The 27,909-nt window shown below is 35.9% G+C and overlaps 5 protein-coding genes and 1 pseudogene across 6 annotated transcripts; 3 read left to right on the top strand and 3 right to left on the bottom strand.

The window, feature by feature from the left end:
• Positions 1 to 1,163: 1,163 nt before the first annotated feature.
• Positions 1,164 to 2,516, top strand: LOC111794359 (uncharacterized). The gene is made up of 3 exons (XM_023676320.2): positions 1,164 to 1,752; positions 1,863 to 2,035; positions 2,126 to 2,516. Exons 1-3 carry the CDS (start codon positions 1,219 to 1,221, stop codon positions 2,226 to 2,228), a joined length of 810 nt encoding a protein of 269 aa, XP_023532088.2. The 5' UTR covers positions 1,164 to 1,218; the 3' UTR covers positions 2,229 to 2,516.
• Positions 2,517 to 3,944: 1,428 nt separating this feature from the next.
• Positions 3,945 to 4,868, bottom strand: LOC111794967 (transcription factor MYB92 pseudogene; annotated as a pseudogene). The gene is made up of 2 exons (XR_015421097.1): positions 4,570 to 4,868; positions 3,945 to 4,506 (listed from the first exon to the last, which is right to left on the bottom strand). The product of XR_015421097.1 is annotated as a transcription factor MYB92 pseudogene (transcript).
• Positions 4,869 to 7,421: 2,553 nt separating this feature from the next.
• On the bottom strand, positions 7,422 to 9,690 carry LOC111794358 (cell division cycle 20.2, cofactor of APC complex). Its single transcript, XM_023676319.2, has 5 exons — positions 9,307 to 9,690; positions 8,857 to 9,129; positions 8,474 to 8,743; positions 7,794 to 8,375; positions 7,422 to 7,710 (listed from the first exon to the last, which is right to left on the bottom strand). The coding sequence occupies exons 1-5, from the start codon at positions 9,397 to 9,399 to the stop codon at positions 7,567 to 7,569; spliced, it is 1,362 nt and encodes a 453-aa protein (XP_023532087.2). The 5' UTR covers positions 9,400 to 9,690; the 3' UTR covers positions 7,422 to 7,566.
• Positions 9,691 to 13,333: 3,643 nt separating this feature from the next.
• Positions 13,334 to 14,318, bottom strand: LOC111794686 (uncharacterized). The gene is made up of 3 exons (XM_023676794.2): positions 13,977 to 14,318; positions 13,829 to 13,873; positions 13,334 to 13,740 (listed from the first exon to the last, which is right to left on the bottom strand). Exons 1-3 carry the CDS (start codon positions 14,266 to 14,268, stop codon positions 13,601 to 13,603), a joined length of 477 nt encoding a protein of 158 aa, XP_023532562.2. The 5' UTR covers positions 14,269 to 14,318; the 3' UTR covers positions 13,334 to 13,600.
• Positions 14,319 to 15,523: 1,205 nt separating this feature from the next.
• LOC111795664 (uncharacterized) lies at positions 15,524 to 19,489 on the top strand. The gene is made up of 2 exons (XM_023678208.2): positions 15,524 to 15,734; positions 18,673 to 19,489. The coding sequence occupies exons 1-2, from the start codon at positions 15,604 to 15,606 to the stop codon at positions 19,130 to 19,132; spliced, it is 591 nt and encodes a 196-aa protein (XP_023533976.2). The 5' UTR covers positions 15,524 to 15,603; the 3' UTR covers positions 19,133 to 19,489.
• A 2,471-nt stretch (positions 19,490 to 21,960) lies between these two features.
• Positions 21,961 to 27,788, top strand: LOC111795865 (homeobox-leucine zipper protein HDG5-like). The gene is made up of 12 exons (XM_023678477.2): positions 21,961 to 22,146; positions 22,374 to 22,556; positions 22,636 to 22,814; positions 22,899 to 23,016; positions 23,416 to 23,604; positions 24,262 to 24,744; positions 24,821 to 24,922; positions 25,017 to 25,229; positions 25,822 to 25,990; positions 26,071 to 26,339; positions 26,583 to 26,678; positions 26,783 to 27,788. Exons 2-12 carry the CDS (start codon positions 22,419 to 22,421, stop codon positions 27,257 to 27,259), a joined length of 2,433 nt encoding a protein of 810 aa, XP_023534245.2. The 5' UTR covers positions 21,961 to 22,146; positions 22,374 to 22,418; the 3' UTR covers positions 27,260 to 27,788.
• Positions 27,789 to 27,909: the final 121 nt, after the last annotated feature.

Genomic DNA, 27,909 nt, shown 5'->3' with positions numbered 1-27,909 from the left:
AAAAAGAAGAATCCCAAATCTAAGAAATGAAGATATATTTCAAAGAAACTACACTAAAATCCAATCAATCCAGCACTAAACTCGCTTCACATTATAATTTTACTAAAAAAACAGCATTCATGTTTGTGGAGTACTCAAGGTGTTATAACCAGAACGGATCTACTCCAGACTTCACCAGAGTCATCAAACTAATTAAGAACTTCGCGTTCCATCAGATAAAATCATCAGAACATAAAACTCTTTAAAGAGAACCATAACATGAAAGTTGAAAATCAATAGCATAAATCTAAGTAACCAGTAACAAATTGTGGTGATTACGACCCACATTAACCGCATTATCCTATGTATACGAAAAGAGCATATAGCGCGCAGAATCAAATCACTCAGGAGAGTCTCCGAAATTGAAATACCAAAAATTGGCTGACTAAAATGCAAATCTAAATAACCGATCGGCGTTGCTAAACAGTCAATGGTGTTGCCGATTGGGATACCAATTAAGAAAATGCAGGAAATAATAACAGACAGACAAATCTCAGGGCTTGTTTCTGAATTCTGAAGGGAAATTACAAAGTTAATCTCTGTAGATCTTGATGATTTCAACAAAATTATACAATCAAGATCGATTAATCAATTGGGCATCATATTAACGAAAATAACAGAGAAAGAATTGAATTACTCTGAGGAAAATCGTTGAGTTGGCGACTGCGGAGAAAGAAGATGAGAACTGCGACAGAGAGAGCGTCGTGCGATCAGCGACTTGGAGAGGCGGGAACTACTTCGGGTTCGGGCGCAAACTACTGAAGAAAGACCGGTAACTACAGGCCCATATAGTCTCAGGGGCCCTTTTGAAAATACTAATATCTTGGGGGCCATTTATTTATTTCTATACAATATTTTTATATATAAACAATTCTAAAAGCAATGCAAAGGACCAAAAGATTTAAACGTCTCATGACACGTGGAAAAGAGTTTCATTTTCGTAAAAGAAAATGAAGCACATTTTGTAAAAATTGTTTTTCAAAGAAAAATAAAATAAGGAACCGGCTCCCCGGAGTTCCCTGTTCGTTAGCAATTCACGTGCACGTTCATACACGTGTCACAATCTCTTACGCTCTCAACTTCAAATCCAACCATGAATAATCCCCTATATAAATGTATTCGCGATTCATTAGAATAGAAAAAAACTGTTCCATTTCACATCCTCGCAAACTTGCAGCTATGAAATCGGCTCTCCTTAGAACCGTCTCCATTCCCGTCATCTGGCCGTCCGGCACCGCTTCGTCATCCTTCTCCAATTACAGACCGTTGCATGGAGTTTTCACCGGCCACAAGAGTTCCGTTTCGTCTCCAAAGATCTCTCTGCATTTTGAGATGAATAATCCTAGAGGAAGGAATTCGAGTGGTATACGAAGGGCGTCATCGGAGAGCGACATCTCTCGATCGCTGCATGAGGTTTCGAATCCGTATGATCAATTTGGAGGAGTCGGATCTCGATCTCGGACTCGATCCTCTCATTCTGAAATACCAGAGGAGTTTTTGAACCAGGATGAATTTGACAGTGATTCGATGGAGGACGACTCTGGATGTTTGGATTCCGGAATCGGCTGCAGCGATGGCGCTGAATTTTTTACAGATACGTTTTATGACGGAAGTAATGACCGTAATAAGATCGGAGCGTACTACGAAGAGTTGCTGAAGTTGAACCCTAACGACGCTCTGTTACTGAGAAACTACGGAAAATTCTTACATGAGGTAATTGAACATTCGAATTGTCAATTTGAAAGTCTCTTTCAATCTGAAATCGAATGAAATCGGCTCTTACGTTTTACTTTGTTTGATTTGATTTGATCCATGGTGTAAAGGTGGAGAAAGATCATGTGAGATCAGAGGAATGCTACAGCAGAGCAATATTGGCGAATCCAAGCGACGGAGAGTTGTTGGCTTTGTATGGAAAACTGGTGTGGGAGTCTCACAAAGACAAGCAAAGAGCTGAATATTACTTCGACCGCGCCGTGCGTGCCTCCCCTAACGACTGGTAACTTCCGATCTCTGAATCTAGCAATGTAGCCGTAAATTGTCCGAATTCAATGGCTCTGGTTCTGAATGATTCAGTTTGTGTGTGTAGTTTGGTGATTGGTTATTACGCCTATTTCTTGTGGCAAATTGAAGATGATGAAGAACAAGAGGCGGCGGAGGTATGGCCGGCGGCTATGGTAGCGGCGTTTTAATTGATCAAATGGATTGGGAGACCGACAGTTTTGGCAAAATAGGAGAGGAAGAGGCAAGAAAGAATGGCATGCGATTCCTGAATGGGCATTTGAAGAGGGAACAAAGATTAGCATCCGGGTGCTCTCAATATCTTATTTTATATTTATATTTAAATCACTTTTACCTTCTTTTTTTTTTCTTTTTTTCTTTTTTTTTTTTTTTCCGTTCCGTAAAAAGCGTAAATTAGACTCTCGGGAAGTGTATTCGATGTCCCAATAATAAGAATAACTGAAAAGTTCTTTTTATTATATTTATTTTGTTCCAAAAATTGCAACAACCTCTCCTCAATCTCACTTTGGGCTCTCTTTTTGGGCTCTTTTTGGGCTTTCACTTCAAGTTTTTAAAATTAAGAGAGAGTAAGGAATAAAACCCTTTGGAGAGTTTTAGGGAAGAGAGAAGTTTCTAGATTTACACTACCCAACAAAATTCACAATTTAATTGGATATTATTTTATATATTTTAATTATAGATTTAAAAAATGAATTTGTTGTAGGAAAATTAAAGAAAATATATACAAGAAAAGCCGGACAAACTGACGACAAGAGAAGCTTCCATCTATATGGGTAATCATAGAAACAAAGTTTCTTAGTTGCTTTCATATGGGCACTCCAAACATTATATTCTCAAAATGTCTCAATATAACAATATATTTGAAATTCGAAAGCCCGAGCATTTTTTTTCTTCTCTGAACTAGAAGATAAGGATCATCGTAGATCACAAGCTAACTTGAAAGTAAGGATTGTTGTACTAACTTTCGAACAACGCTTCATATCATCTAAGTATTTGACTTCTGAGATATTATCCAAACCGAAAGCAAATAATTAAAAAAGAGGGTTGTGGAAAGAATAAGAAGAAGAAGGTGTCACAATTACAATTACAATTACTTGTCCTAAACGCAAACACTCTTAGTTTTTGACCTAACAGACCCGACAGTTCTTTACTAACGAATTACTTGGCTTTAATATTCAACTAATTAATTATAATACTCAATCTATCTGCCTTAACTATAATATTCCCCCGCCAACTTTGACAAACACCCGAATGTCAAAGGTCAACACAGTCATTTCCTTCTTCAATATCTAAATCTCAGTTACAAAACTAACCTCTTTGTCCTTTCTCTCTCGTCCAATGATTCTTTTCAACCATCGTAATGATTTTTTTTCATCATTTTCTATTTGATTGGTGGCAAAATATTAACATAAATATTAAATTCCAAAAATACTGTTGTATTGATGAGATATTCCAAAATTAAAATAAAAAAAAAACATAAAAATTCAATGCAATGAACTAATTATTGTGTGTATCCTATAACACTAAACATAAACAGCATATTGATTCAGCTCGATTGATCCACCAAGGCTGTCTGAAATTATATGAACACCAAGAAACAAAAAAAAAAAAAACAAAAAACAAAAACAAAAACAAAAACAAAAACAAAAAAAAACATGGCAGTGTAATCCTATCCCTATGATCCACACAAAACACCCCCTTCAGTTCATGTGATGCAAACTCCCCCTTCAATTGTTGATCTGGAAAAAAAAAATCATATTAAATTTTTTAGGTTTCTAATAATTCATAACTTAAAGCTAATCTTGATTAAACAAATAGCTTTTCTCAAATCCACGATAGAAATCCAAAATATTAAATAGAAAAGGTTTGATTTTTTTAAAAAAAACTTACAGTAAAACTCTAGTCCAGTATGATACACTTGGTTCTTCGTTCATCATAGACTCCAAAGTGTCGAAAATTGGTGGTGGTTTGGGGCGGCCACAAAATGGATATGTTCCACACTCAATTTGGTTGACATTTGAAGTTGAACCAGGCGACTCACAAATCAATGGAGGAAGTGGATAATAGTTCACATCCCCCGTGTCTAACCCAACCAACCCATTTTCAAAACCCGACACCGGCGTCAAACGGGTCGAAAAATCTGCCTGAAACTGGCTAGAGTAAGGGTTAGGGTTAGGGTTTGGAGGTTCATTAATGGTGGTTGGGTTTAGAAGATGGCATATATTGTCCAGGACTTGGAGTTTGGCTATTTCTGTTTGCACCTTTAGATAGTCGCTGTTTAAAGGATTGTTTATCCTATTAATCAACGGAGAAAGGTTGAGCAGGTTTGGCTTGTGAGTCGTTGGATCAATACCCATTTGGAGAAGCTTCTTCTTCAAATGGGTATTCCAAAAATTCTTAATTTCATTATCCGTTCTTCCCGGAAGATGACTAGCAATTTTCGACCACCTGAAAATTCACCATAACCCATAAGCTAAAAGTACGTTTGAATTTCAAATCATTGAAACATACCTGTTCCCAAGTGTTTTATGAAGCTCAATTATGGAAGATTCTTCTTCCTTGGAGAAACTCCCTCTCTTAATATCGGGACGAAGATAATTAGTCCATCTCAACCTGCAACTTTTCCCGCACCGATTCAAACCAGCACGCTCCGGGAGAGCTCTCCAGCTTCCGTGGCCATTTTTAGCCACGAAATCGATCAACTTCTCGTCTTCCTCCGGAGTCCATGGCCCCTTTTTGATACCATGTTCATCACAGCAAGGAGATCGACCCATCTTCAGAGAGAAGCTCAAGAAAACAAAAAATTTGGTGATTTTTGTTTAGGTTAAGGAGAGAAAGAGAAAACAAAGGTGGTTTTATAGGCATTAAGTGATGAAAAGACGACGAATTTTTCAAAATGGTGATCTCATTGGGGCTACTAAAAAGTGGAAAACTTTAATATTTTTGCTTCCAAATACACGACAATTGAAAATCAAACCCCTTCTATTTCTTTTTTTCCAAGCTTAGCATACTAACAAACGAATAGCACCAAATTGTTGGATTAGGTATAGCCTTTTTTTTCTTCTTTTACGCTCGTTTTCCTTTCTATTTCCTCCATTTTAATGGCGTTTTCGTTTGAATTTTCATTCAAAAAGACGGGTTTTTTCTACAATAAAAATTGTATTTCTAGAACGACAATGTATACATCAATGAGTTCTTCAACTCCGAACGTAGCCCCACCGGCGTAATCCAACTTTTATGCAGCTATTACCTGGGTTGGTTGCTAAGGTAGAATTATTATCAGAAATGAATATTTTAGCCTTTTAAAAAATATAAATGTTACATAATAACATCTATTTTAGATCTAATTATGATTATAATTTCTAATTTCTAACTAAGAAATTATTATTGATGGTAGGCAAGGTTAATTTTTTTTTATAAACAAAATAATTAGAAAAGAATCTTAGAAATTAATATTTTAAGTTTTGAAAATATATATATATATATATATATATATATATATATATATGAAGGAATGGCTCACTGCAGAAGTCATCAAAGGTGTCATTTTGTGATTATCTCATTGAGCCATCAACACAGAATCCATCTCTAATTCCCAAAATAAACTTTAAAATTCATTGCATTATTCAGTCCCCCTCTAACTGCCCTAACCATTAATAAAATTAAAAAAAAAAAAAAAAAAAAACTAGGATACAAACATGATATGAATTTAATGACGGACATTACCCACGTACTTGAAACAAGTATAATTGGAATATCGGAGACGTTAGACAACACATCTTGTATAAACATGATTATGACACCGATACTAAATAGATACATTGTTTGACGAATAAATTTATGTCCAATTATAAATTTATTAAAAAATATGATTGAAATTTAACCGAGATACTGTCCAACCATTAAATATATAATTAATTTTATTTGTCAACTTTTTTGTTTATTTAATTATCTTATATGTACCAAACACTTACCAAATACTGAAGAATCGAGGATTTTAGCATTCCAGTTGTACTTCAGATGCAAACCCCAACTGCCATAACATTGCTTCATTTATCCATCAAACTTTCCCAATTAATTTTAATGAGAGCTTTCATTGACAACTTCTAGAACCAAACATTTAACTTCAACTATAAGCTTTTAATTTTTTTATTAAAATCTTCGTATTTATCGTGGTTTGAATATGTTCATCATACAATATTAACGCTCTTTGGCTCGAGCTTATTTTCGAGTTAAAAACAACAAAAAGGAGAGTTAGTAAGCTTTTAGTTTTTATTTATTGTAGACCTTATTTGGTTGAAGCAGGAATCAACTCTAAAAGAGAGGGACAAAAAATGTTGAATTTTCTTACGTCATAATGCGAAGAAATGGTAAATGTTAGCCAAATTGAAATGAATAAAAATTTTATGGAGAAGATTATTAATTGTTATAATTTGGATTTTTGGTTGATTGAATTATAATAATAAAACTTGGTCAAAGAGAAACTGGTGTGAAAATTGGGTTAGTATGGAATTAAAACCATGTGTTTTTATTTATTTTTAATTAGGTTATTTTGAAAATTCAAACATTCTATAACAACCTTAAATCAATTAGACTTCTAATTAATGATAATTAATAAAGTTGATATGAATCTATATTTTTATTCTCGATTGAATCTATAAATTTTCAAATAATTAACTTTTTATGAAAAAATATCTATTAATTTTGATCTTGTTGGTGTCTTAACTAGGCTCGTATGCACTTCTTTGTTGGTGTGAAAAGGTCGATGCATTGTTCTTTTAGGTGGTATCATACCACTTCACACTTGGACCGTTTGGGTGTGACGCAACATATAATGAACAATTATCACCACCTAATACCATTTATAGCAAAACCCCTAATGCCATAGCAAACTAAACTCAGATATTGTTCGCTTTGGCCCGTTACGTATCGCCGCCAGCCTCACAATTTTAAAACACGTCTATTAGGGAGAAATTTTTTCCTCTCAAACCGATGTGAGATCTCACAAAAACTCCTAGAATGTCATTGTCTTGTACACACTCATGGGATAACAACAATACTCATCTTATATTAGGGAGCTGATATCAAAAGTAATCTATCTAAACAGGTTATGCATTTCAGCATATTCTGGTATGATCATTGAGGCTGAAAAGAGAGGAAAGGGTGATGAGATCCCGTGATTAGGAGGAGCTAGAACAAAAGATATTAAATATAAGGAAAGAAACCAAATATTTAATATCTGATATCAGAAAAACTACTTCTTCAATTACAAATTCAGTAAGTTCAAATATCAAATGCTTATGTATGAACATTAATTTTAATATCAATCAAATGCTCAGTATATCTCTTACGAACAACAACAGTAAACACAACAAAATGTTGGAACAATGATTCCAACACATCCGTATCTGTATAACACAGCACAATGTACACAAAAACAAGAAATATAGAGTATGTCTGTATAGTATGTATCTATTTACAATCTGTATAAAAGACTACACCACAAATTTATCGAATGCGATTGAGGTGAGCAAAGGGCTCTGTAATAGAGGATTTTGGAGCAGGTTTAGCCACTTCTGGAGTCCCAAACGCATGCCAGAATCTCAATGTCTCATCTGCTGCCGCCGAAGCCACAGTGCACCCATCTGGACTCTGCAAAAACATCACACAAGGGGCGATCAGGATATGCTAAAATCAAACACACCACAGATCATAATATGCTCATACTAGTTTACCTGAGCCATATAGAGAACCCTTGATGTATGACCAGTGAGCTCTCCCATCTTCACCATGGAAGGGTATTTCCATAGAGTGAGCTGGTTCTGGGAGAACCCATGAGAGCTAAGCAGCTCCCTCTCGTTTTTATTCCACAGTAAAGCACAAACTTGAGAACCAGTGTCAACAGAATTCAAACATGTGCCAGTGTGGGTGTTCCAAAACTTAATGGAGCGATCACCCGCGCCTCCACCTGATGCGAGCAGGTTGCCTTGGAATGGACACCAAGCAAGGGCCTTGACTGCAGAGGTATGATCTTCAAGTCTGTGAAGATATTGGGTTGATGAGTTTGAAGAAGCCATTGATCTATCCCAGATTTGGAGGACATTGTCATTCCCTCCACTTGCTAATTGTTGCCCTGATAATGACCACTTCAGTCCACAAACCTCTTGATCATGACCTCTGTATGTTTCCACTATATGATCTCTAATTCTCACATCGTTATTCAAGATCCTCCCATCCATTCCTCCAGTTGTGAGAATGTGGTTGTTCCATGCCAGTGAACCCACACGCATCCTGTGCCCACCTCTCAGAGTTCTTAGCTGCATCATCAAGCCATCATCCAAAACAATTCTGGTCAGCTTCTATAAAGAATGAATCAAAGAAATTCAGTTTAAAAAAGGACGGCTCATCAACAGACCTGTCGATTAGCGGTCGAATCCCACAATTGTACTTCAGAATTGTTCAACCCAATAGCAATATGCCGTCCATCGGGCGCCCAATTTACACTTGTCACAGGACCAACTTCATCATCAACCGTTACAAGTTCTGAAGTAGAGCCATCGTTTGCATTCCACAAGTACACAGTGTTGGAAAGAGCTATAGCAAGCACGTTGCTGCTGCCCCAATCCAGCAAGTTCAAGTAGTAATCATCAACAAGATCAGGAGCATCCAACGTCCTTTCAGAAGTCTACACAACAATATTCAAAATCAGGGAAATGAAAAGAAAAAAAAAAAAAACAGAATCGATCCCTTCTTCCTTCTCTTGGAGGAAAATTATCAAACACTTGAACTGCAACATACCTGGGGAATTTGGCGACGGGCCTTGACGGGTTTATCATGAGAAGCAGAGGAGAAGAACTCCTTAGGGATCATCTCAACTGGCGCGGGAGGTTTGTTCTTGAAAGCGAGGATTCGAGTTCGATTCATGTTCAATGTCTCAGCCAAACGCTTCTGATAAGCCTCCTTAGAGGGCGAACTAAACGTAGGGTTTTCCTTACCTTTCCTCCCCTCAGTCACCATGTAGTGCGCATAATCGAAATCCATCGCCGATCGATTCGGAATAAACCTATCCAACTGTAATCGAAAAAGGAATCGTTTCACGCATCATCAGTACCTTGAGATACAAAAGAAAGGCAAAAAAGGGGCAGAAATGAAAACCCTAATTCATCGATTCAGAACACAATTTCACATAAAAAAAGAAAGATCATTATTCAACTAATTGATTTCGATTTCAATTAGGCACAAGCTTACATTTTCTCGGTTATGCTTTTTGTGGAGATGCTGTTCTTGCAGTGGACAGCGCGATCGATTAGCGTTAGAAGAACTCAAAGATCCTGCATCCATAGCGTTAATTTCCCAAAAAAACAAGAACACAAACACTTCCAACAAAAATAACAGAGAAAGATAAACAGATCACAAATTAAAAACCCTGCAAAACTGAAATTAAAGAAACTCGCAAGATCCACAATAATAGAATATCGACAGCAAAATCAAGAACTAAATATCAATTAAAAAAACGCTTGACTGGTTGATTATGAGAGTGTATTGCGGAGAGCGCTCGTCTGTAATTGTTAGAGAGAGCGCGAGAGAGAGAGAGAGCGAGAGAGAGGGAAATGAATTGTATTTCAAATTCTCGAACTGAGATTATATACTCGCGATTGGGAGTATAAATGGAAACTGGTAACGGCTACGTTTGAATTAGCCGTTGGAATCCACTCTGACTATTATGCCCTTCCGTTCCACTGTCCTCCTGCGTATTAAAAAGGGGTAGAAATGTTAATATGTCCAGTGAACCCGCGTATTACGAAAAGAGCCGTTGTAGTCCATAGGGAAAATTTGTTTTAATATAATTATTGGTTCTCTTTTATTAATTACATAAAATTTTAATTCTCAAATATTAGCCAAATTTCATTATAGAAGGGAAAACAAAATGTGATTGGTAATAATATGTACAAATGTTTAATAAATAAAATATAAGGGTGCAAAATGAAAGGAAATAAGTATTAAGCACCAAATAGAAAATATTTAATTTAACAAGATTTTTGGTTGTTGTTCTATGTAACATAATCACCGTCTTTGCTGCTGCTGTTGGATGTCGTTGGATGTTGTTCAACTATCTTTCCATCTTGGATCACTGAGATTTGGTCACCGTTTTAATGGTGCAAAGCCCATGTGCACCACTGTTGTTCTGTTCTTCATCAGCCTATCTAACGCTTGCTGAACCACGTGTTCCGATTCGACATCGAAGGCGCTCGTAGCTTCGTCGAGCAGTAAAATTTTCGGGTTCTTTAGGACTGCTCTCGCAATCGCTAGTCGTTGTCATTGGCCACCCGAAAGTTGGATCCCTCTTTCACCTACTTTGGTCGAATGAAGCTATGTGCATTGGCGAGCTTCACTGCTTCGAATACTTCGGCTTTGAAAGCTCCTTCTTTCCCGTAGAGAATGTTCTCGTAAATCGACGTGGCGAAAAGAGTTGGTTCCTGTTGGACAAGGCCAATGTGCTTTCTTAGAGATTTGACACTCCTCAGCTCAATAGTACCCTCCACCAGATTTAGCTCTTGAGCAACGTCACCCGACATCGCTGTCTGTCGATTGATCACCTCAAATATAGATGCCACCCTCTAGTTTTCTTTCAAAAGGTCAAGGGCGAGTGCCAAAGTGTCACTTATTGCTAATGCAGTTACAATCAAAACCATGAATGATTTCGTAACAGATTTGAAGCTAGCAAGCCCTCGTCCCATTAAAACCAAACCGTACCTGCATAACATATGAGCCCTTCTAATATTTGTGACCAATAATCTAAAATAGGTACTTAGATCACATACCACAATGACAAGCCATAAGATGAAAAGATGAACTGAGAGACACCATAGATCACATACCACAATGCTCTCCCATGATTTCCAAACAGAGATGCTCAACTCCAAACATCCAATGATGTCATCATTTGGATAGAATTTCTACCATGCTCATTATAGATAATAGTACTGAGTTTCAAATCTTTGAGGGAGATTGTTTACGAAGGACTCTCCACCATGGGTGATGTTCTTGTGAACAACAATGCTGCTGAACCAAACAAGCAGAGCCCGTGATAAGAAAATGACACAATCCATGTAACCGCCCAAACCTATCGCTATCGCTAGCTAATAATGTCCTTTTCGGACTTTTCCTTAAGATTTTTAGAACGTATCTGCAAGTGAGGTTTTCACACTCTTATAAATAATTCTTAGTTCTCCTCTTCAACCGATGTGGGATCTCATAATCTACCCCATTCAGGGCTCAACGTTGGCACTCGTTCCCTTCTCCAATCGATATGAGACCCTCACTCCACCCTGTTCGGGGCCTAACATCCTTGCTAGCACACTGCTTCGTACCCACCTCCCTTCGGGGTTCAGCCTCCTCGCTAGCACTTCGCCTAAATTAAAATTAAAATTTAATAGAGTTATTGTGATATTTTATAAATTGCATATATTGCTGGTTTTAGCATGTTACTTATCGTTGTCAACCTCACAATTTTAAAATGCATGTTGGGAGAAGGATTCCACTCCCTTAAAAAAAAATGTTTCGTTTTATCCTCCAACCGATGTGAAATCTCAAACAGTATCACACAAATTGTTTTGTCAATCAAATGTCGTACAGTCGGTGTCCATATATCAAAAACAAATTAAAGTAAAACAAAATAATAACAAATTGTTGCATCATTAAGAACAAATCACATGCATTGTACCCTTTTGAAACATGACCAGAGAGGCCCATAGATTTTACCTCCACATTCAAGTAACAACATTAAAGTCAATGTCATTGCTTATATCCATGGGACACACCTACATCTTTAATTTTTAAAGCTCTTTTAACTTTATGTTCTTATTAATAATTCTTGGTACTAATTTTTTATGCTGCATTTATTTTGAAATTTGATACTAAAAGTTCACATAATATAGTGCTTAAGAAAACTAAAATGTTTTTTAATTAAAAATATTTAAAATTATTATGTATATTTTTTATTTATGTTTCGATTTCTTAACCATAGCGCGTCGAAATTACAAATTTAAAATAGAACACTAAATTGCTACAAAATTGAGAATATTGAAGCTAAATTCCATCAAAATTTAATTATTATAACCAAAAGCTTTTATTTTTAATAAATAAATAAATAATTCAGGATTTGAAATTTGAAACTTGAAACAATAAGTGGAAGGTTTCAAAATACTGAATAACAAAGGGAATAGGCTCCAACCCCTAACATCACAAGTAGAGTGCACCGAAAAGGCGCTACTTCTGAGTACAGTGGGATCCACGTGGACTTAGGACCACAAAAAAAAAAGAAAAAAAAAATCCTAATCATCAAATATCCAAAGCATTAGGAAGGGAATCACATCATGACACGTGGGCCTTACCCACTCCCCATCAATTCCTTAGCGGACACTCACACACCTCATTTATTTTAAAATTAAATATTATTTAATCAATCAATTTATAAAACAATTAAAAAGAAAAAGGAAAAAAGAAAAGAAGAAGAATAAAGGCTTTACCACCGGCCGAAACTCGTCTATTAAAATGCACCAGCACTTGCCTAGGTTGTCCTCTTCTCTCTATCTTTTTGTTTATTTAATTCAAGATGACTTTTTTTATGAAAATTATAATTATTCTCTAACGAGAAAGAATACAAAAAAAATTGTTTTAATTATTGAATAAAATGGCCCACTTGCTCTAAATAATTATTGCTACAAATTAAAAATTTACATGTCATCTAATAATCCTTAAAGACGTGGATAAAAACTACTTTAATAATTGAATTTAAATAAGTTAAGTAATTACATTATCAAAATTATATTTATTTGAAATATATTTTATTTTTATTAAGTAAATAAGACAAATGAATGATTTAAAGTAATGCTGTTCATTAAATGGGGACCGGTCGGTCCCTTGTCCGGTAAGGAACAGAATTATCAAAATAAAAGTATCTACCGACACCCAACCTCAATTATATTACTAGTTTTATTTTAATAATAAACCCATCGAAGAAAATCCCAAAAGCTAGAGGAGATATGTGGAGGGGCAACCACAAAACTAAATAGGCAATAAATGGAGGGCTTAAAAATAAATTTAATAGAAAGAACCTGATACCGTCAGCGACTACAGCATTTTCCAGCTGGCGTCTCGGCCCTTCTCTCAATGACATAACGGTCCGATTCGGAAAATCGAAAATAACAGAGTATATTGCAGCTGGATTCCATTTTCATCTCCGACGCGCCGGGAATTAATCGGCGCGTCATGGTTTTGCTTTCTGATGAACTGACAATTTATTCATTCTTTGTTTGTATTAAGTTACAGAAGTGCCACCGGCGCTAGCAGAGGCAAACAAAAAATTGAAAAAGTAAAAGAAAAGGAATAGAACAATTTAATCTGACGGAGTATTTGATGAACAGAAGCTTTTAATTTAAAAAATAGCTACGGGAGGAACACGCGCCGGCATGAGAAGCCGTGAGGCGAAAACGAGGTCGGTGAGATTTTACCGGAAGGTTAGATATCGGTAATGCGGAGTTTAGAAATCGGCGAGTTTCCTCGGAGCGCGAGATCTCAGAGAATGTGATTTTTCGATCTCTTTTAGGTTACGGAGACTTTGAATCGCTAGGATGTTGCCTTTCTTCGGTACGATAAGTTCGTCTCCTTCGGCTTTGATTTCTGCCAGAAATTCACCAAATGAAGAGATTCAAATTCAGAAATTAAACAGATAATGCCTCAATTCGCGAAATCATCAACTACATTATACCTAAATGTTCTGAAGGACGCTTGAATCCATGAAACTGAGCCAAATCTGAAACGATTGAAACAGAATATCAACTGAAACGATCGATTAGAATCAAACTAAAGCGAAATACAAAGCGATTGTCGATTCCGATGGGAGGAATTGCAGGTACCTGACTGCGAAGGACTGTGCGAGAAGATGTAAAGGATGAGGAAGCAGATAATGGTGAGGATAGGGATAGCATGAACGAACTTCTCCTGCCGCCGAGGAGAAGGCGTTGGAAATGAGAATCGGAAGGATTTAGAGGCTTTATCGTCGTCTTGTCCGTCGTAGTTGAGAATTAAAGAAGAAGATGGAGAGTGCTTGTTGCGCTTCTGATCGTCGGCCGGAACTGCATCCGATTTTGCTCCGGCGGCATGGCCGTGGAGCTTGGAAACTGGTGAACCTAGAGATTGCCTTTGCATCGTAGAGAGAGACAGAGAGAAGTAGAGAGAGAAGCGATGTTGCTCACTGAAAGGAGGTCAGTACCGTGATAAACTTTTCGTGCGAGTTTTTTCCGTTTGGGCCTCGTGACGTTTAACTCTTGCAATGACACCCCCAAATTATCTAATAATTCTTATTTGCACCCATCATTTAAATTATTATTCTAGTTTTATGATTTGTTTTTTTTAATTTTAATTTAGTCCATATAATTTTTACATTGTAATCTCTATTTTTCAAACATTTATTTTTTTTATACCATTTAAACTATACCTTAATTAACATTTTCTTTAATGTTTAAAATATTAAAATGTCATTTAAGCTAATTAATATTGGTAATTTTGTTTTATGGTAGGTTTTGTTGGTACTCTCTAATTAATTATCGTCTTTTGCCATTTAAAGAACATGCGAAAAAAAACGTCATAAATAATAAATTATTTATCATTTAGTGACACTAATACCTGATATTTGGATAGATTTAAATAGAAATAAAATAAAAGCTTTAAAAACTAATAATGGAAATTACGTATGTAATTAAAATGGTAATATGCGTAATTTTATATCATGTAATTGGACCCAATATTATATAATACAAAAAAATTCACATAAAATATTCCTTTTTTAATTATTCTTATTTCTTTCTTTGTTTTAAAGGAAGAAAAATAAATAAATGCTCTCATCTTTTGGAAAATAATCTTAGTCGTAGGAGAAAAAAAATTCCTCCCACCGGTCCATCCAGTACAAAATGAGATACTTTCTTATTAAAAATAAAATATATATTTTTTTATACAAAATCTAAAATTATATTGGAATATTTTGGTACTAAGAAGAATATTTTGATGAATTATTTACAAATTCTGGCGCATGATGAATTCGGCCATAGTTGTACATTGGGCTGTTAAAGCCCATTTTGATCAGGCCAAGGCCCAATTATTTGCAAATTCCCGCGCATGATGAATTGGGCCATTATTGTCCATTGGGCTGTTAAAGCCCATTTTGATCAGGCTAAGGCCCAATTATTTGCAATTTTCCGCGCATGATGAATTGGGCCATTGTTGTACATTGGGCTGTTAAAGCCCATTTTGATCAGGCTAAGGCCCAAACTCAGAGTTATTTTGATGAATTATTTACAAATTCCCGCGCATGATGAATTGGGCTCTTAAAGCCCATTTTGATCAGGCTAAGGCCCAAACTCAGAGTTTCACGTTTGAGACTGGACGAAACACTAATGCTTATTCTGAACCGAAGAAGAAGAAGAAGAAGAAGAAGAAGAAGAAGAAGAAGAAAGAAGAAGAAGAAGAAAAACAGAGGGAGGGAAAATGGTGTTGTGGGAGATTACATTGGCAACAGCGTATTTCTTGGGGCTAAAGCGAACGTTTAAGCTCGCTATGAAGATTCAGCGACGTCTTGTTTCCCCTAAGCACCCTCGGATTCGTCAATTTCTGCGCGGGTATTTTTCCTTTCTCTCTTGTTCATCGTATTCTCTTAATCTGAACGCTTCTAAACGTGTTTGTGAGTGTCCAATTGAACGTAATAGATTTCTACGTATCTTCTTTTCTTCCTCGAGTCTGTAGAGTTTCAATTGAAGCAATTATTTATTCATTTCTGCAATAAATGTTGGGAGCTTGTTTGAGGAAGTAAAAAATTGATCCTAAATGTTGGAATCAAGTAATTAGCGATAGTTCAAGATACTGATTGGATTAATATATGATGGACATGCCACTGTCTAATATCGATGAGGAAGTTAATCAACAATTTTTGGTTGAAAATTTGGAAGTGGAGGATATATGTTATATTGTTGAAGATTTCTTTAACTACTGATCTGGAAGTTCGGATACTTATTCACTTACAAAGGATACAGATTTTTGACATATTCTTACCCAAATTTTCTACATTATTTACCGACTCCCGATCCCGTGTGCTACATTATTAGTTTTCAGAAGATTTTGGGTTTTATATGCTTCATTTTCCACCGTTGATGCTCCATCGTTGTGCTTTTCACACGTGTTTTGTTACAGAATCGAGGCCTCCACATCTGGTTAAACACAATCTGGGGGGAATGGTTGATGAACTAATTATTCTTCAAATGCTTTTTTCTAGTTACTGGATTTAGGCCTTTGCATTTCCTTAATTGCATTCTGGTGGAATAGTTGATGAACTTAATTATTGGCTTATGTGGAAGATATACATTATCTGAGATGTGCACTTCTTCATGTGGGCCTTCATTTCCTTCGTAGAGTGGAGACAATAGTTTTGGGCAACTAAGTTAGTGAACTTTCAACCTGATAACGCTTCATACCTGACATATCATTTTAGGAACACTATTGCGTGGAAAAAGTAGGGACTCTGCAGAACTCTTCATGGCTCTGTCTAATAGGCAATAGGCTTGTGATTAGGTAGTGGTCTTCTTTTTCTTTTGATAAATGGGTTATTGAGGTCCCCCTCCTAACATTATTCTCATGACCCTCCTCCAATAAGCTTTTTGGGAGGTTCTGTACATCCCTAAGCCACCTCCAGGAGACTGAATATTTTAAGTTGGTAAGCTTCCAACCTAAAGGGCTTGATTCCCAAATCTTAGAGGGTACATCCAAACACGAGGCCTTGCCACAAGGGCACCATTTTGTGGCGGTAGTGGTCTTTCTTTTCTTTCAAAAGTTTCTAATGATAGAATCAATAGGTCTTCAAATTGTTCATTTGAAAAAATTGAAATAATTCTTATATGGATGATCATGATACTTCCCAAAATTCGAAGCATTGGTTTATACATTCCTTTTAGTCTCGACTCTAGGAATAATTTTTTTTTTCACTATCTTTTTTCGCGAACAGCCTAAAGTTCTAACTAAAAAGGCGAAATGATTTCTCTACTTAGATGTTAGTCTTTTGAGAGGGCTATCTCTCTCCCAAGGCTCACAGTGGACACTCCACTAAAATGATCCACACCTTCTAAGGTCTCCACTCTGTTTATAACCAAGACACCCCTAATATTAACCTTTGTGCCCCTTACTAATATACTACTAATCCCTCGCATATAATCCAAAGCATACCATACTAGTACTCTGGCAGTTTTCTAACGATAAGTTTGTTATTTGAGACAATATCTAGAATATGGAACAAGTGGCTGCAATCAAACTGATTCTTCTATTTTAGGTGATGCAATGCCAGGCGTTGCACTTATACCAATAATTTTTCTTGTCCTTAAATAGGTCTGCTACATGACAATTTCTTTTTGTATTACTCAATTGCCACAAAACTTGCTAGCAGATGTAGAGATATGCTTTTGATATGCCCACTTTCTTTTGGATGCTATACAGCAGATTGCGTCAAATGCAGATTAGCTATTCGATGTGCATTTGATAAGCGTGTCAATGGCTACTATCTTAAAGTTTTCTCAAGAACTTTGATTTCATTAACATTTTAGATTTTAGATCTTCGTTGTTATGGTGATATCAGTAATATGGCATGATTTATTTGTAGTATGATCTATTTTATAAGTGATAATGTAAAAGCGAAGACAAGTATACTGTGTGGTGTATACAATGTTCTCAAAGGTTTCCTCTTTCTAGAGTTTGTGCACCGAACCTCTTATAGTAACTAGAAGGACAATATCATCTTGTTGTCTATTCTTTAAAATACATTATCCCATATTATTCATGCCGTACTACTATGACATGAGTTAGGGTAATTCAAGCCTTTACTACATTTACCATCATGGCTTACGAAAAAAAAAAAAAAAAATTAACTAGTAGGCCAACCCTATTAGTGTTAAAGAATCTTCATTGAAGTATGTGGCAATTGAAGGATATGATTTTTTATATTTTATTTCTTTACAATAACTCCTCAAGGCTGATGTCTTGTATCTTTTAGGAAAAAGCCTTGAGACGACCTTTAACCTTTTATATATAGTAGCATTGCAGTGAAGTTTAATTGCCAGGGCTATGTAGCTCCTCTGTTCTTCATTCTTCTCTTTTTATTTTATTTTAACTATGGAATGCGAATACTTCAAGATTTATCCCTCTATTCGTATGAAATCATCCTATTTTCATGTGAAATTTACACACATAATGACCTAGTATTGTTAGTAATCGTATGATATTCTTCAACTTCATGATGAGCTTCAATGGCCCAAGTTGCAGTAGTAAAGATCTAGTTGTTTCTGGAACCTATGGCTTGATATTCTAAATTTTCTACCCCCAGTTCTTCGGTTGATTCTTGTCAAGTTATCAAAATTCATCGAGAAGGCCCAAAACCTTGAAGCATTGGGATTGTACTGGCTTCTCCATGAACTCACCATAGTTCCATAACTGCAGAACTACTAGTAATATGTTATTGCTGCTAGTCTGTAGTTGCTGTTCTTTAACTGCTGGAAAGTACTTTTTTACTTAATGCAGACGTACACGCGCCATATTTGATGTTACCGTAAAAGTTCACCAGAGAATTCAGCATCGAAACATAGAAGTTGGTAATCTTGGTAGCTGGATTTCACGAGGGCTTAATCGAATGAAACAATCTGCTGAGATTCATGAACCTCCAAGGGGGCCTATGAAATGTATGAAAATGGTAAAGCAGGCTTCCAGCTCCTACTTGAAACACCGGCCCAGCCCTCGAGCGGTGATTAGTCAGAAATTCGATCAATATATGTCAATTACCTCATCAGTACACAGATGGCCTAAGCCCTTCCCCACCATTGCAATGATCATGAGGCAGCCGAAGCCTGCTGGAACTGGGACCATGATCCAATACCGACAATATGCCATTTGTGGCTCTGAAGCAATGAAAATGAATTACAGAACAGGAGGTTTCAACAACGTTATTAGAGAAGATATTATGCAGTGGATGCTCCGAAATTAGAAGAGAGAATGTTTTCTAGTTGCCCCTCTCCTTGGAGACTACAATATTTGGCCGACAATACAGTCTTTAGTGAAGTGTTTAGCTTCCAATCTTAGATTGTTCCTTCTCTTCTTGATGTAAAATCTTTCTAACATGTTCTTAGGGAAGCTGTATTTGCTGGAAATCATGTCTATGCACATGAATAAATTAGATAGCTAATCCCTAGTATGAAAGAGACCTCTTTGAATCGACATTTTAAGTGCTTAAAAACGCTTTAATACTTTAGAACTCTTAAAAAGTCATTCCAACAAGTCTATACCATAGTTACCAAAATGTCCCCTTGGAAGTTCATTGAATATACTTCAGTTAAGCTGGGTATTGGCTCTGTTTCATTTCAATAATTTTAATTAATCACTTTGTAAGCTTATTGTATACTACTACAAGGGAAAATTAAATGTTTTTATGTCTTGAATTACCTAAAGTTTCTATTATTATTATTCAACGAAATTAAAACTCACCCAACACTAACAACAAAGAATAAAAATACAAAATACAAAATGTTTGAAAAAAATGAGATTTGTACCGTAGAATTTAATGCCAAATTTGAAGTAATAAATTTGGTTTTTGACCAAACTTTCAATTTTTATTCAGAAAAATGCTGCGTTAACAATTATGGTTTCTGCTTACACTTTTATTTTTCTACCAAACCAAATTCCTATTATTATTATTATTATTATTATTATATAAATAATCCAAGAATGTTAATGATAGTTTTAATTATTCACAATAATTTTTTATATTAAAATTAAAGATTCCCAAAATTAAAAAATGAAGGAGTTTATTTTTTATTTTTTAGCTTAAAAAAATTCGAAGGAAAATTTTAAATTTGTTAACCAAGTTTAATTAACTAAATAAAGCTTTAATAAATACCATTAATTCCCATTACATAAATTAGTTATGATAAAGTGCAATGTATATCTATCTTATTTATATAATTGTTTCACCATAAGTATCTAATTAATTAAAATCCCCATCATTATACAATAAGAATAAAATACTAACAAAGCCCATACATAATCAAATGTGTAAATTTTGTCCCCCCCAAAATAATCAAATACGTGGAAATAGTCTATTATCCAAATTTTAATAAATTTCTATAATTTCTCTTAATAGTAAGCTACATTTTCATATAATCACTAAAAATTCAATACGCTATACATGAATTTAGACACTACATTGTATTAAGATTTGTATCATACTTTAATATACACATGCAATAATTTAATTAAGGTCACATGATACTATACTGTAGTAATTGATTACATTATATTCATGACATAGTTTATATGGCTTTTAATTTCATGAAAATCTTAATGTCAAAACTATATATTAAATATAACATAAGAGTTGTCCAATCTCAATGTGACTTCATTATTGCATTTCCAAACATGGCAACCATACAAACTTTATTATTATTTCATCAAAATATTTCATATCTTACCATTCATATGAAATTATTCTCTTTTCAACCCTTGATTTTTAGATTGCTAATTTAATGATTCATTCTTATTGACTTTGTAAGTTTTAATGAAAACTACATTAAATTTATTCCATAATCTTTAGTGAAATTATTTAGAATATTATCGTGTTATAACTATAGGGGTAAATGGGTAAATTCACAAAAAATAATCGACATTAATTTTGTATCTAGTAAATCTATGAATTTTAAAAATGTCTAAAAAGTTCCTTATTATATTTTTTCTTGATTAAATTAAATAAAATTATTTTGAACAAATCCTATTTAAGTGATTATTGTGCATCGTTAACTAAGGTAGGTCCCCACACAAAAAAACGAACATCCCTACTTATGGTGTCGGGACATCCCTACAATGATGAAAATGAATATTACTAATTACTTTTTTTAGAATATACTTCATAAATATAAAGCGGTAGATGATATAACTTAAAATAAAAAATTTGTTAATCTAAATATAATTCTTAAAAAATATATATTATTTACCAAAATACCAAATATAAATTAACTTTCCACTTACTCGCTATGTTAATTTTCGAGACCATTATTAATTTAATCTCAGTAATTATTTAATTATAGTTAATTGTAAAAAAATAAATAAAAATAAATAAAAGAAAGAAAAGAAGCGTTAAGCTTTGTGTAGCGTGGACAAAATACACCCCTAGATTTTTCTCGTGGGATCCAAAACAATGGATGGTCCAGATCCTTTTGACCGGTAGACTGGAGGATTAATTTCTACCCGTCCAAGTCAAAACTATATCTCATCGCTCAACCCACAAGCCGGTTACTTGCTGTCTCGGTAAATGGTTAATTCACACGAAACCCACAAACTGAAACACCCCAAATAGAGTCTACACTTCACGACCCAATCACAGAGCGCGTGTTTCTCACACACTCTACTGAGATAAAGGTTTGACTTTCATTATCAAGGGAGGAAATAAAAATCCACTAAAAATACGCCACGTGGAATTTAACAGCTATGCGTAAAAATATTGGAGCTGATGCGTTTCTGTCAACGTGCATTAAAAACTCATCGTGGTGAAATTTTATTTTTTGTTCCAAAATTAAATTACGAAATTTATTATGGAGAGAGAAAGTTAAAATATCAATCCATTACATTTCTAAATACCATCCATTACATTAAATAATAATCATAATCATAATTTTAATGTAAGAAAATTACCATTTTAAATTTGACTGAAAGTAAAAAAAAAAAAAATTACAGAAGGTGGATATTGGTTGGACGGTCTAGATTCTGAAGATTAACGGTTAAAAAAAAAAGAAAATTTTTGGGGACAATTATTTTATTGTCGATGTGTTCACATTTGTAAAGGGCTCAAAGCTCTCTCCTTTTCTGCAAAATGTGAGATTTTTAGTGAGAGAAAGAACAAAACAATGGATGTCTTTGTTTTGTCTTTGTGGGTCTAAATTTTAACACACATTTCTTCTTCTTCTTCTGTTTATCTATTGGAAACCACCGACAGTGAAGAGAGAGACAGAGGTAAAGCATGTTTTTTTTTCTCCTTTTTTTTTGGGTATTTTTCACTGAAAATCTCTCTTTTAGTGTTTTTTTTTTTTTTTTTCCTTTAAAAATGAAGAAAAAAGATGAAAACTTTGTCCATTTTGGAGGATGTTTCATGGGGTTTTAAGCTTTGATTCTGTTAATATCTTTGCATGCTAAGAATCTAAGCAGATCTTTGATTTTTTTTTAATATTATTTTGTTGCAGGTTGGTGAATAAAGCAACGTAATAATATTTATATAAAAGAGAAGAATGTATGGGGATTGCCAAGTGATGTCAAGCAATATGGGAGCAAACATGGCTTCCTCTGAATCTCTCTTCTCTTCTCCCATTCAAAACCCTAATTTCAACTTCATTTCCAATTTCCACCATTTCCCTTCTATTGTTCCTGTAAGTTCTTAATTTCCCCTTTTTTATTTCTTCATTTTTTTGTGTTCTTTTCAAAAAAGTTTGGATTTTTATCTCTCAGAAGGAAGAAAATGGGTTGATTATGAGAGGAAAAGAAGATATGGAAAGTGGGTCTGGAAGTGAACAGCTTGTTGAAGAAAACCCAGGAATTGAAATGGAAAGTAATGATAATATTATGCAAAATCAGAAGAAAAAACGCTATCATAGGCATACTGCTCGCCAGATCCAAGAAATGGAAGCGTAAATTTCTCCTTTTTGTCTCTATTTTACCTTCTTTTTCTATTCTTACATTTGAACAACACCAAAGTTTGTTGCTTTTCACAGTTTGTTTAAGGAATGTCCACACCCAGATGACAAGCAGCGGCTCAAACTCAGCCAAGAACTCGGCCTCAAACCTCGCCAAGTCAAGTTTTGGTTCCAAAATCGAAGAACCCAAATGAAGGTTTGTAAATAAATCAAGTCTAATCGAGAATTCGAACCTCTAACCTCTTAACTATGTTTTAGGTGAAATCATGCAAATCCATTTAATATTTCAGCTCAATTCTCAAGAAAAGTTCTTATTATTGGTAAACTGGGAACTGGGTACCCATTATGATGTTTACATAAAATATAAATTTTTTTAAAAATTAAATCTTTATAAGCTCCCATGGTTGTCTTCTTTTTACAGTCTGTCCTTCATTAATGTCACCCTGTGGTCGCTGTATTTATAACCCTAACTGCTCAAGTGTCTGTGTTTCCCAATGGCATTACAAATTAAATGCTCTCCCTTCAACTTTTACTTGTGTTTTAGAGGCTTAGTTTGTGGTTAATTTAGTTTAATTTGATTTGATTTGTTTTTCAGGCACAACAAGACAGATCTGATAACGTGATACTTAGGTCTGAAAATGATACCTTAAAGAATGAGAATTATAGACTGCAAACTGCCTTGAGAAACATTATATGCCCTAGCTGTGGAGGGCAAGGTATCCTTGGAGAGCCAAGCTTGGATGAACAACAGCTTCGCCTTGAGAATGCTAGACTTAGAGAACAGGTAAATTAATTAAACGCATTCATTTTGGGAAGGAAAACAAAGCATTCTTTATAAAGATGTGGAAACCTCTCCCTAACAGATATGTTTTAGAAACCTTAAGGACAATATCTGCTAGCGGTGGGCTTGGACTGTTACAAATGGTATCAGAGCCAGACATCGAACAATATGCCAACGAGAAAGCTGACCTCGAAAGAGGGTGGACACGAGGTGGTGTGCCACCGAAGACACTGGTCCCGAAGGAGGGAGGATTGTAAGATCCCACATCTGTTTAGCGAAGAGGCTGAACCCTGAAAGGGGTGGACACGAGGCGATGTGCCAACTAAGACGCTGTGCCCTGAATAGGGGTGGATTGTGAGATCCCACATCGGTTCAACGAGGAGGTTTGAACCCCGAAAGGGGTGGATACGAGGCAGTGTGTCAACAAGGACACTGAGCTCTAAATGAGAGTGGATTGTGAGATCCCACATCAGATGCGTTTTAAAAACCTTGAGGAGTCCACGGATAACAATAACAATATCTGCTAGGAATGAACTTTTGTTATTACACATATTTTATGCAAATTTAAATGATATTCAAACCCAAAAAGAAAGTGTTTGTATGGTTAACAATATTCATATACAATTTGATAATAGTGCTTCAAAATTTTTATGTTAACAGTTGGAACAAGTTTGCTCCTTCACCTCAAGATACACTGGTCGCCCACTCCAAGGGATGTCCTCCACAGCTCCCCCTCTTATGCAGCCATCTCTTGATTTGGACATGAACATATACTCAAGGCAATACACAGAGGCCATGGTATCATCCTCCGAAATGATGCCATTGGCGTCGATGCTCCCGCCCGACGCCGCTCACTTCCCAGAAGGCGGTCTATTAATTGAGGAGGAAAAAACATTAGCTATGGATCTCGCTATATCGTCCATGGCTGAACTCGTGAAGATGTGCCGCTTAACCGAGCCGCTTTGGATTCGAAACAGCGAGAGCGGTAAGGAAGTTCTAAATGTAGAAGAACATGCCAGGATGTTTCCATGGCCATTGAACCTCAAACAACACTTGATGAATGAGTTTAGAACCGAAGCCACTCGTGATAGCGCCGTTGTTATAATGAACAGCATCACTCTCATTGACGCCTTTCTCGACGCGGTAAGTTTGTTAATATAATTTAGCGTCGTAACACGAAAAATTGAGGGTTGTTTTGAATTGGGAATTTGATTTTCAGAACAAATGGATGGAGTTATTCCCTTCACTCGTGGCCAAAGCAAAAACTGTGCAAATCATTTCATCAAGTGTTTCAGGCCATGCGAGCGGCTCCCTTCGATTGGTAATAAAATCAAACCATTTAAATCCACAAGAACATCCAATTCTTCCCATCTCCAAAAAAGATGAACTTTTCTCCGTTTTGGATTTTGTTTTAGATGTATGCAGAACTTCAAGCTCTTTCTCCATTAATTCCGACGAGGGAAGCCCATTTCCTCCGGTGCTGCCAGCAGAACGCCGATGAAGGCAGCTGGGCAATTGTTGATTTTCCGATCGACAGCTTTCACGACAGCCTCCAACATTCATTTCCCAGATACAGGAGAAGGCCCTCCGGCTGCATTATCCAAGACATGCCCAACGGATATTCAAGGGTAAATTTTAATTATCCAAAAATTAAGGAAAAATTTAATCTTTTATTCCTTATTCTCCATCGATGAAAGTCCCACATCTCTAATTTAGGGAATGAACATGGGTTTACTCTCTCCATGAGGTCTTTGGGCAAGCCCAAAGCAAAGCTATGAGAGCTTATGCTCAAAGTGGACAATATCATACCATTGTGGAGAGTCGTGTTCGTCTAACATGGTATCAGAGTCATGCCCTAAAACTTAGTCGTGCCAATAGATTGGTAAATCCTTGAAGGTCGACAAAGGACTTCAAAAGAAAATGAGTCGAGCCTTTTCGAAGGCATAGTAAAAAATAACTAAGACTCCAAAAGAAAAAGAAGTCAAGCCTCGATTAAGGGAAGGCGTACTTTGTTTGAGGGGAAGTGTTGGATGATGAAAGTCCCACATATGCTAATGGAATGATCATGAGTTTATAATCAAATAATACTCTCTCCATTGGCATGAAGTCTTTTCGGGAAACTCAAAGCAAGACTATGAGAACTTATACTCAAAGTGAACAATATCATACCACTGTTTAGAGTCGTGTTCGTCTAACATTCTTAGACCCTTTATCTTGTAGGTTACATGGTTGGAGCACGCAGAGATAGAAGAGAAGCCAATCCATCAAATATTCAATAATTTTGTTCATAGTGGAATGGCTTTTGGGGCGCATCGCTGGTTAGCTATTTTACAAAGACAATGCGAGAGAATTGCAAGCCTCATGGCTCGAAACATTTCTGATCTTGGAGGTTATCTCTCTTTTATGATTCATTTAAACTTCAATTAATAAAACCATGATGTGTAATGGTTTCTTTGGGGGTTTTTTCAGTGATACCTTCACCAGAAGCAAGACAGAACTTAATGAAATTGGCACAAAGAATGACCAGAACTTTCTCACTTAACATAAGCACCTCCGGTGGCCAGTCGTGGACCGCGTTGTCCGATTCTCCTGATGATACTGTTCGTATAACGACCCGAAAAATCATCGAGCCCGGCCAACCTAATGGGGTTATTCTTAGTGCTGTCTCCACCACTTGGCTTCCCTATCCTCATTACCGTGTCTTCGATCTTCTTCGAGATGAACGACAACGATTTCAGGTATATTTTAACCTAATTTCATCCGCGGATATTATTATGAAATTTGATTTAAAATATATAAAGATATTTATAGAATATATTTTAATCTAATTCGATAATATATCTATATATATATTTATTTATTTATTTTGGTAGTATATATATATTTTTTCAAGAGTTGGTTGATAGTATATTTTAGTTGATAGCTTGTATCCTATTTCCATGTCTGTTTCTCATTCCTGTTCTTGAACATGGATGCTTCAGCTGGAGGTTCTTTCCAATGGGAATTCACTGCACGAAGTTGCTCACATTGCTAATGGCTCCCACCCTGGAAACTGCATATCTCTGCTTCGTATCAATGTGAGTTTTTCATGTAAATTCCAAAAAAATTTAGGCTAAACTTTTGAAGTTATTTTCAATATTCAGCCAATTTTGTTTGATGGGAGCTACATAAATATTTTCAGGTGGCCAGCAATTTCTCCCAGCATATTGAGCTGATGCTGCAGGAGAGCTGCACGGACCAGTCCGGCAGCCTCGTCGTCTTTGCTACCATCGACGTCGATTCAATTCAGTTAGCCATGAGCGGAGAAGACTCCTCCAGCATTCCCCTCCTCCCCATAGGATTTTCCATCGTCCCCGTTGTCGATTCGACTGCCGATGGACGCCTAGCATCATCGCCACCCAAGGACGGTGCTACTAATGCTGCAGTTGTCAACTCCGGCTGCTTACTTACCGTCGGCCTGCAAGTTCTAGCCAGCACCATTCCATCGGCGAAGCTCAACTTGTCTAGTGTAACCGCCATCAACAACCAGCTCTGTAACACGCTCCACCAAATTAACGCTGCTCTTGGCTGCAGCTCAACTCAGCTCGAGAATGCCAATGCCACTGTCGACCAGAATACTGCACTGCCGCTGCCGACACAACCGCCACCCAAGCAATAAGCTCCGATCGCATGGTTTGGAAAGAATGAAGAAGCTGTCAGCTCCCAATTACCCAAAATCTCCCTCCCTCATGCCACCTTGACGTGGATTCCAAGGGTAATTTCGGTAACTTGAAAAAAAATGCTAGGGCTTTTGAGCGGGAGATTGTGGATAATTGGGAGAGAGAGAGAGAGAGAGAGAGTAAATTAGTTTTAAAAAGTGTAATTAATTATAAATATAGTAAGTAGTAGTTTTTGGAGGGTAAATAAGAGAGAGATTAGGGTAAAAATGTTTGATGATGTATGTGGATGAAGGCGTAGGTTTGTTGTGGAAGTCAAGAACGCACCAGATAAATCCTTGATCTCTGACAATACTGTCAGAAAGTGGGGCCCTGTCCAGTCAGCAAGGTTTGTGGTTCGGGCATTGACTTCTTCTGCTTAATGCTGTGTCTGTCAGACGGCGTCGTTTCGCTTGCTTTTCAATTCTTATTTTTGTTAAGATGAATCATTATGACTCTAAATTTAATGCTTTTCGTCAATTTCCTTTTCTACCCTTCTTCAATTTTATCCTTAATATTTTAGAATTTGATTTTTTTCTTTCAATTTTAACTTTAATATTTCCAATTTTTTTTGTTTAAAAAAAAAAAATCAAAATCAATTTTGAGTTCCTAT

This window comes from Cucurbita pepo, chromosome 5 (assembly GCF_057944985.1).
Source record: "Cucurbita pepo subsp. pepo isolate OVF chromosome 5, ASM5794498v1, whole genome shotgun sequence".
Classification (NCBI taxonomy): Eukaryota; Viridiplantae; Streptophyta; class Magnoliopsida; order Cucurbitales; family Cucurbitaceae; genus Cucurbita; species Cucurbita pepo.
This window is presented reverse-complemented; position numbering and strand designations above follow the sequence as displayed.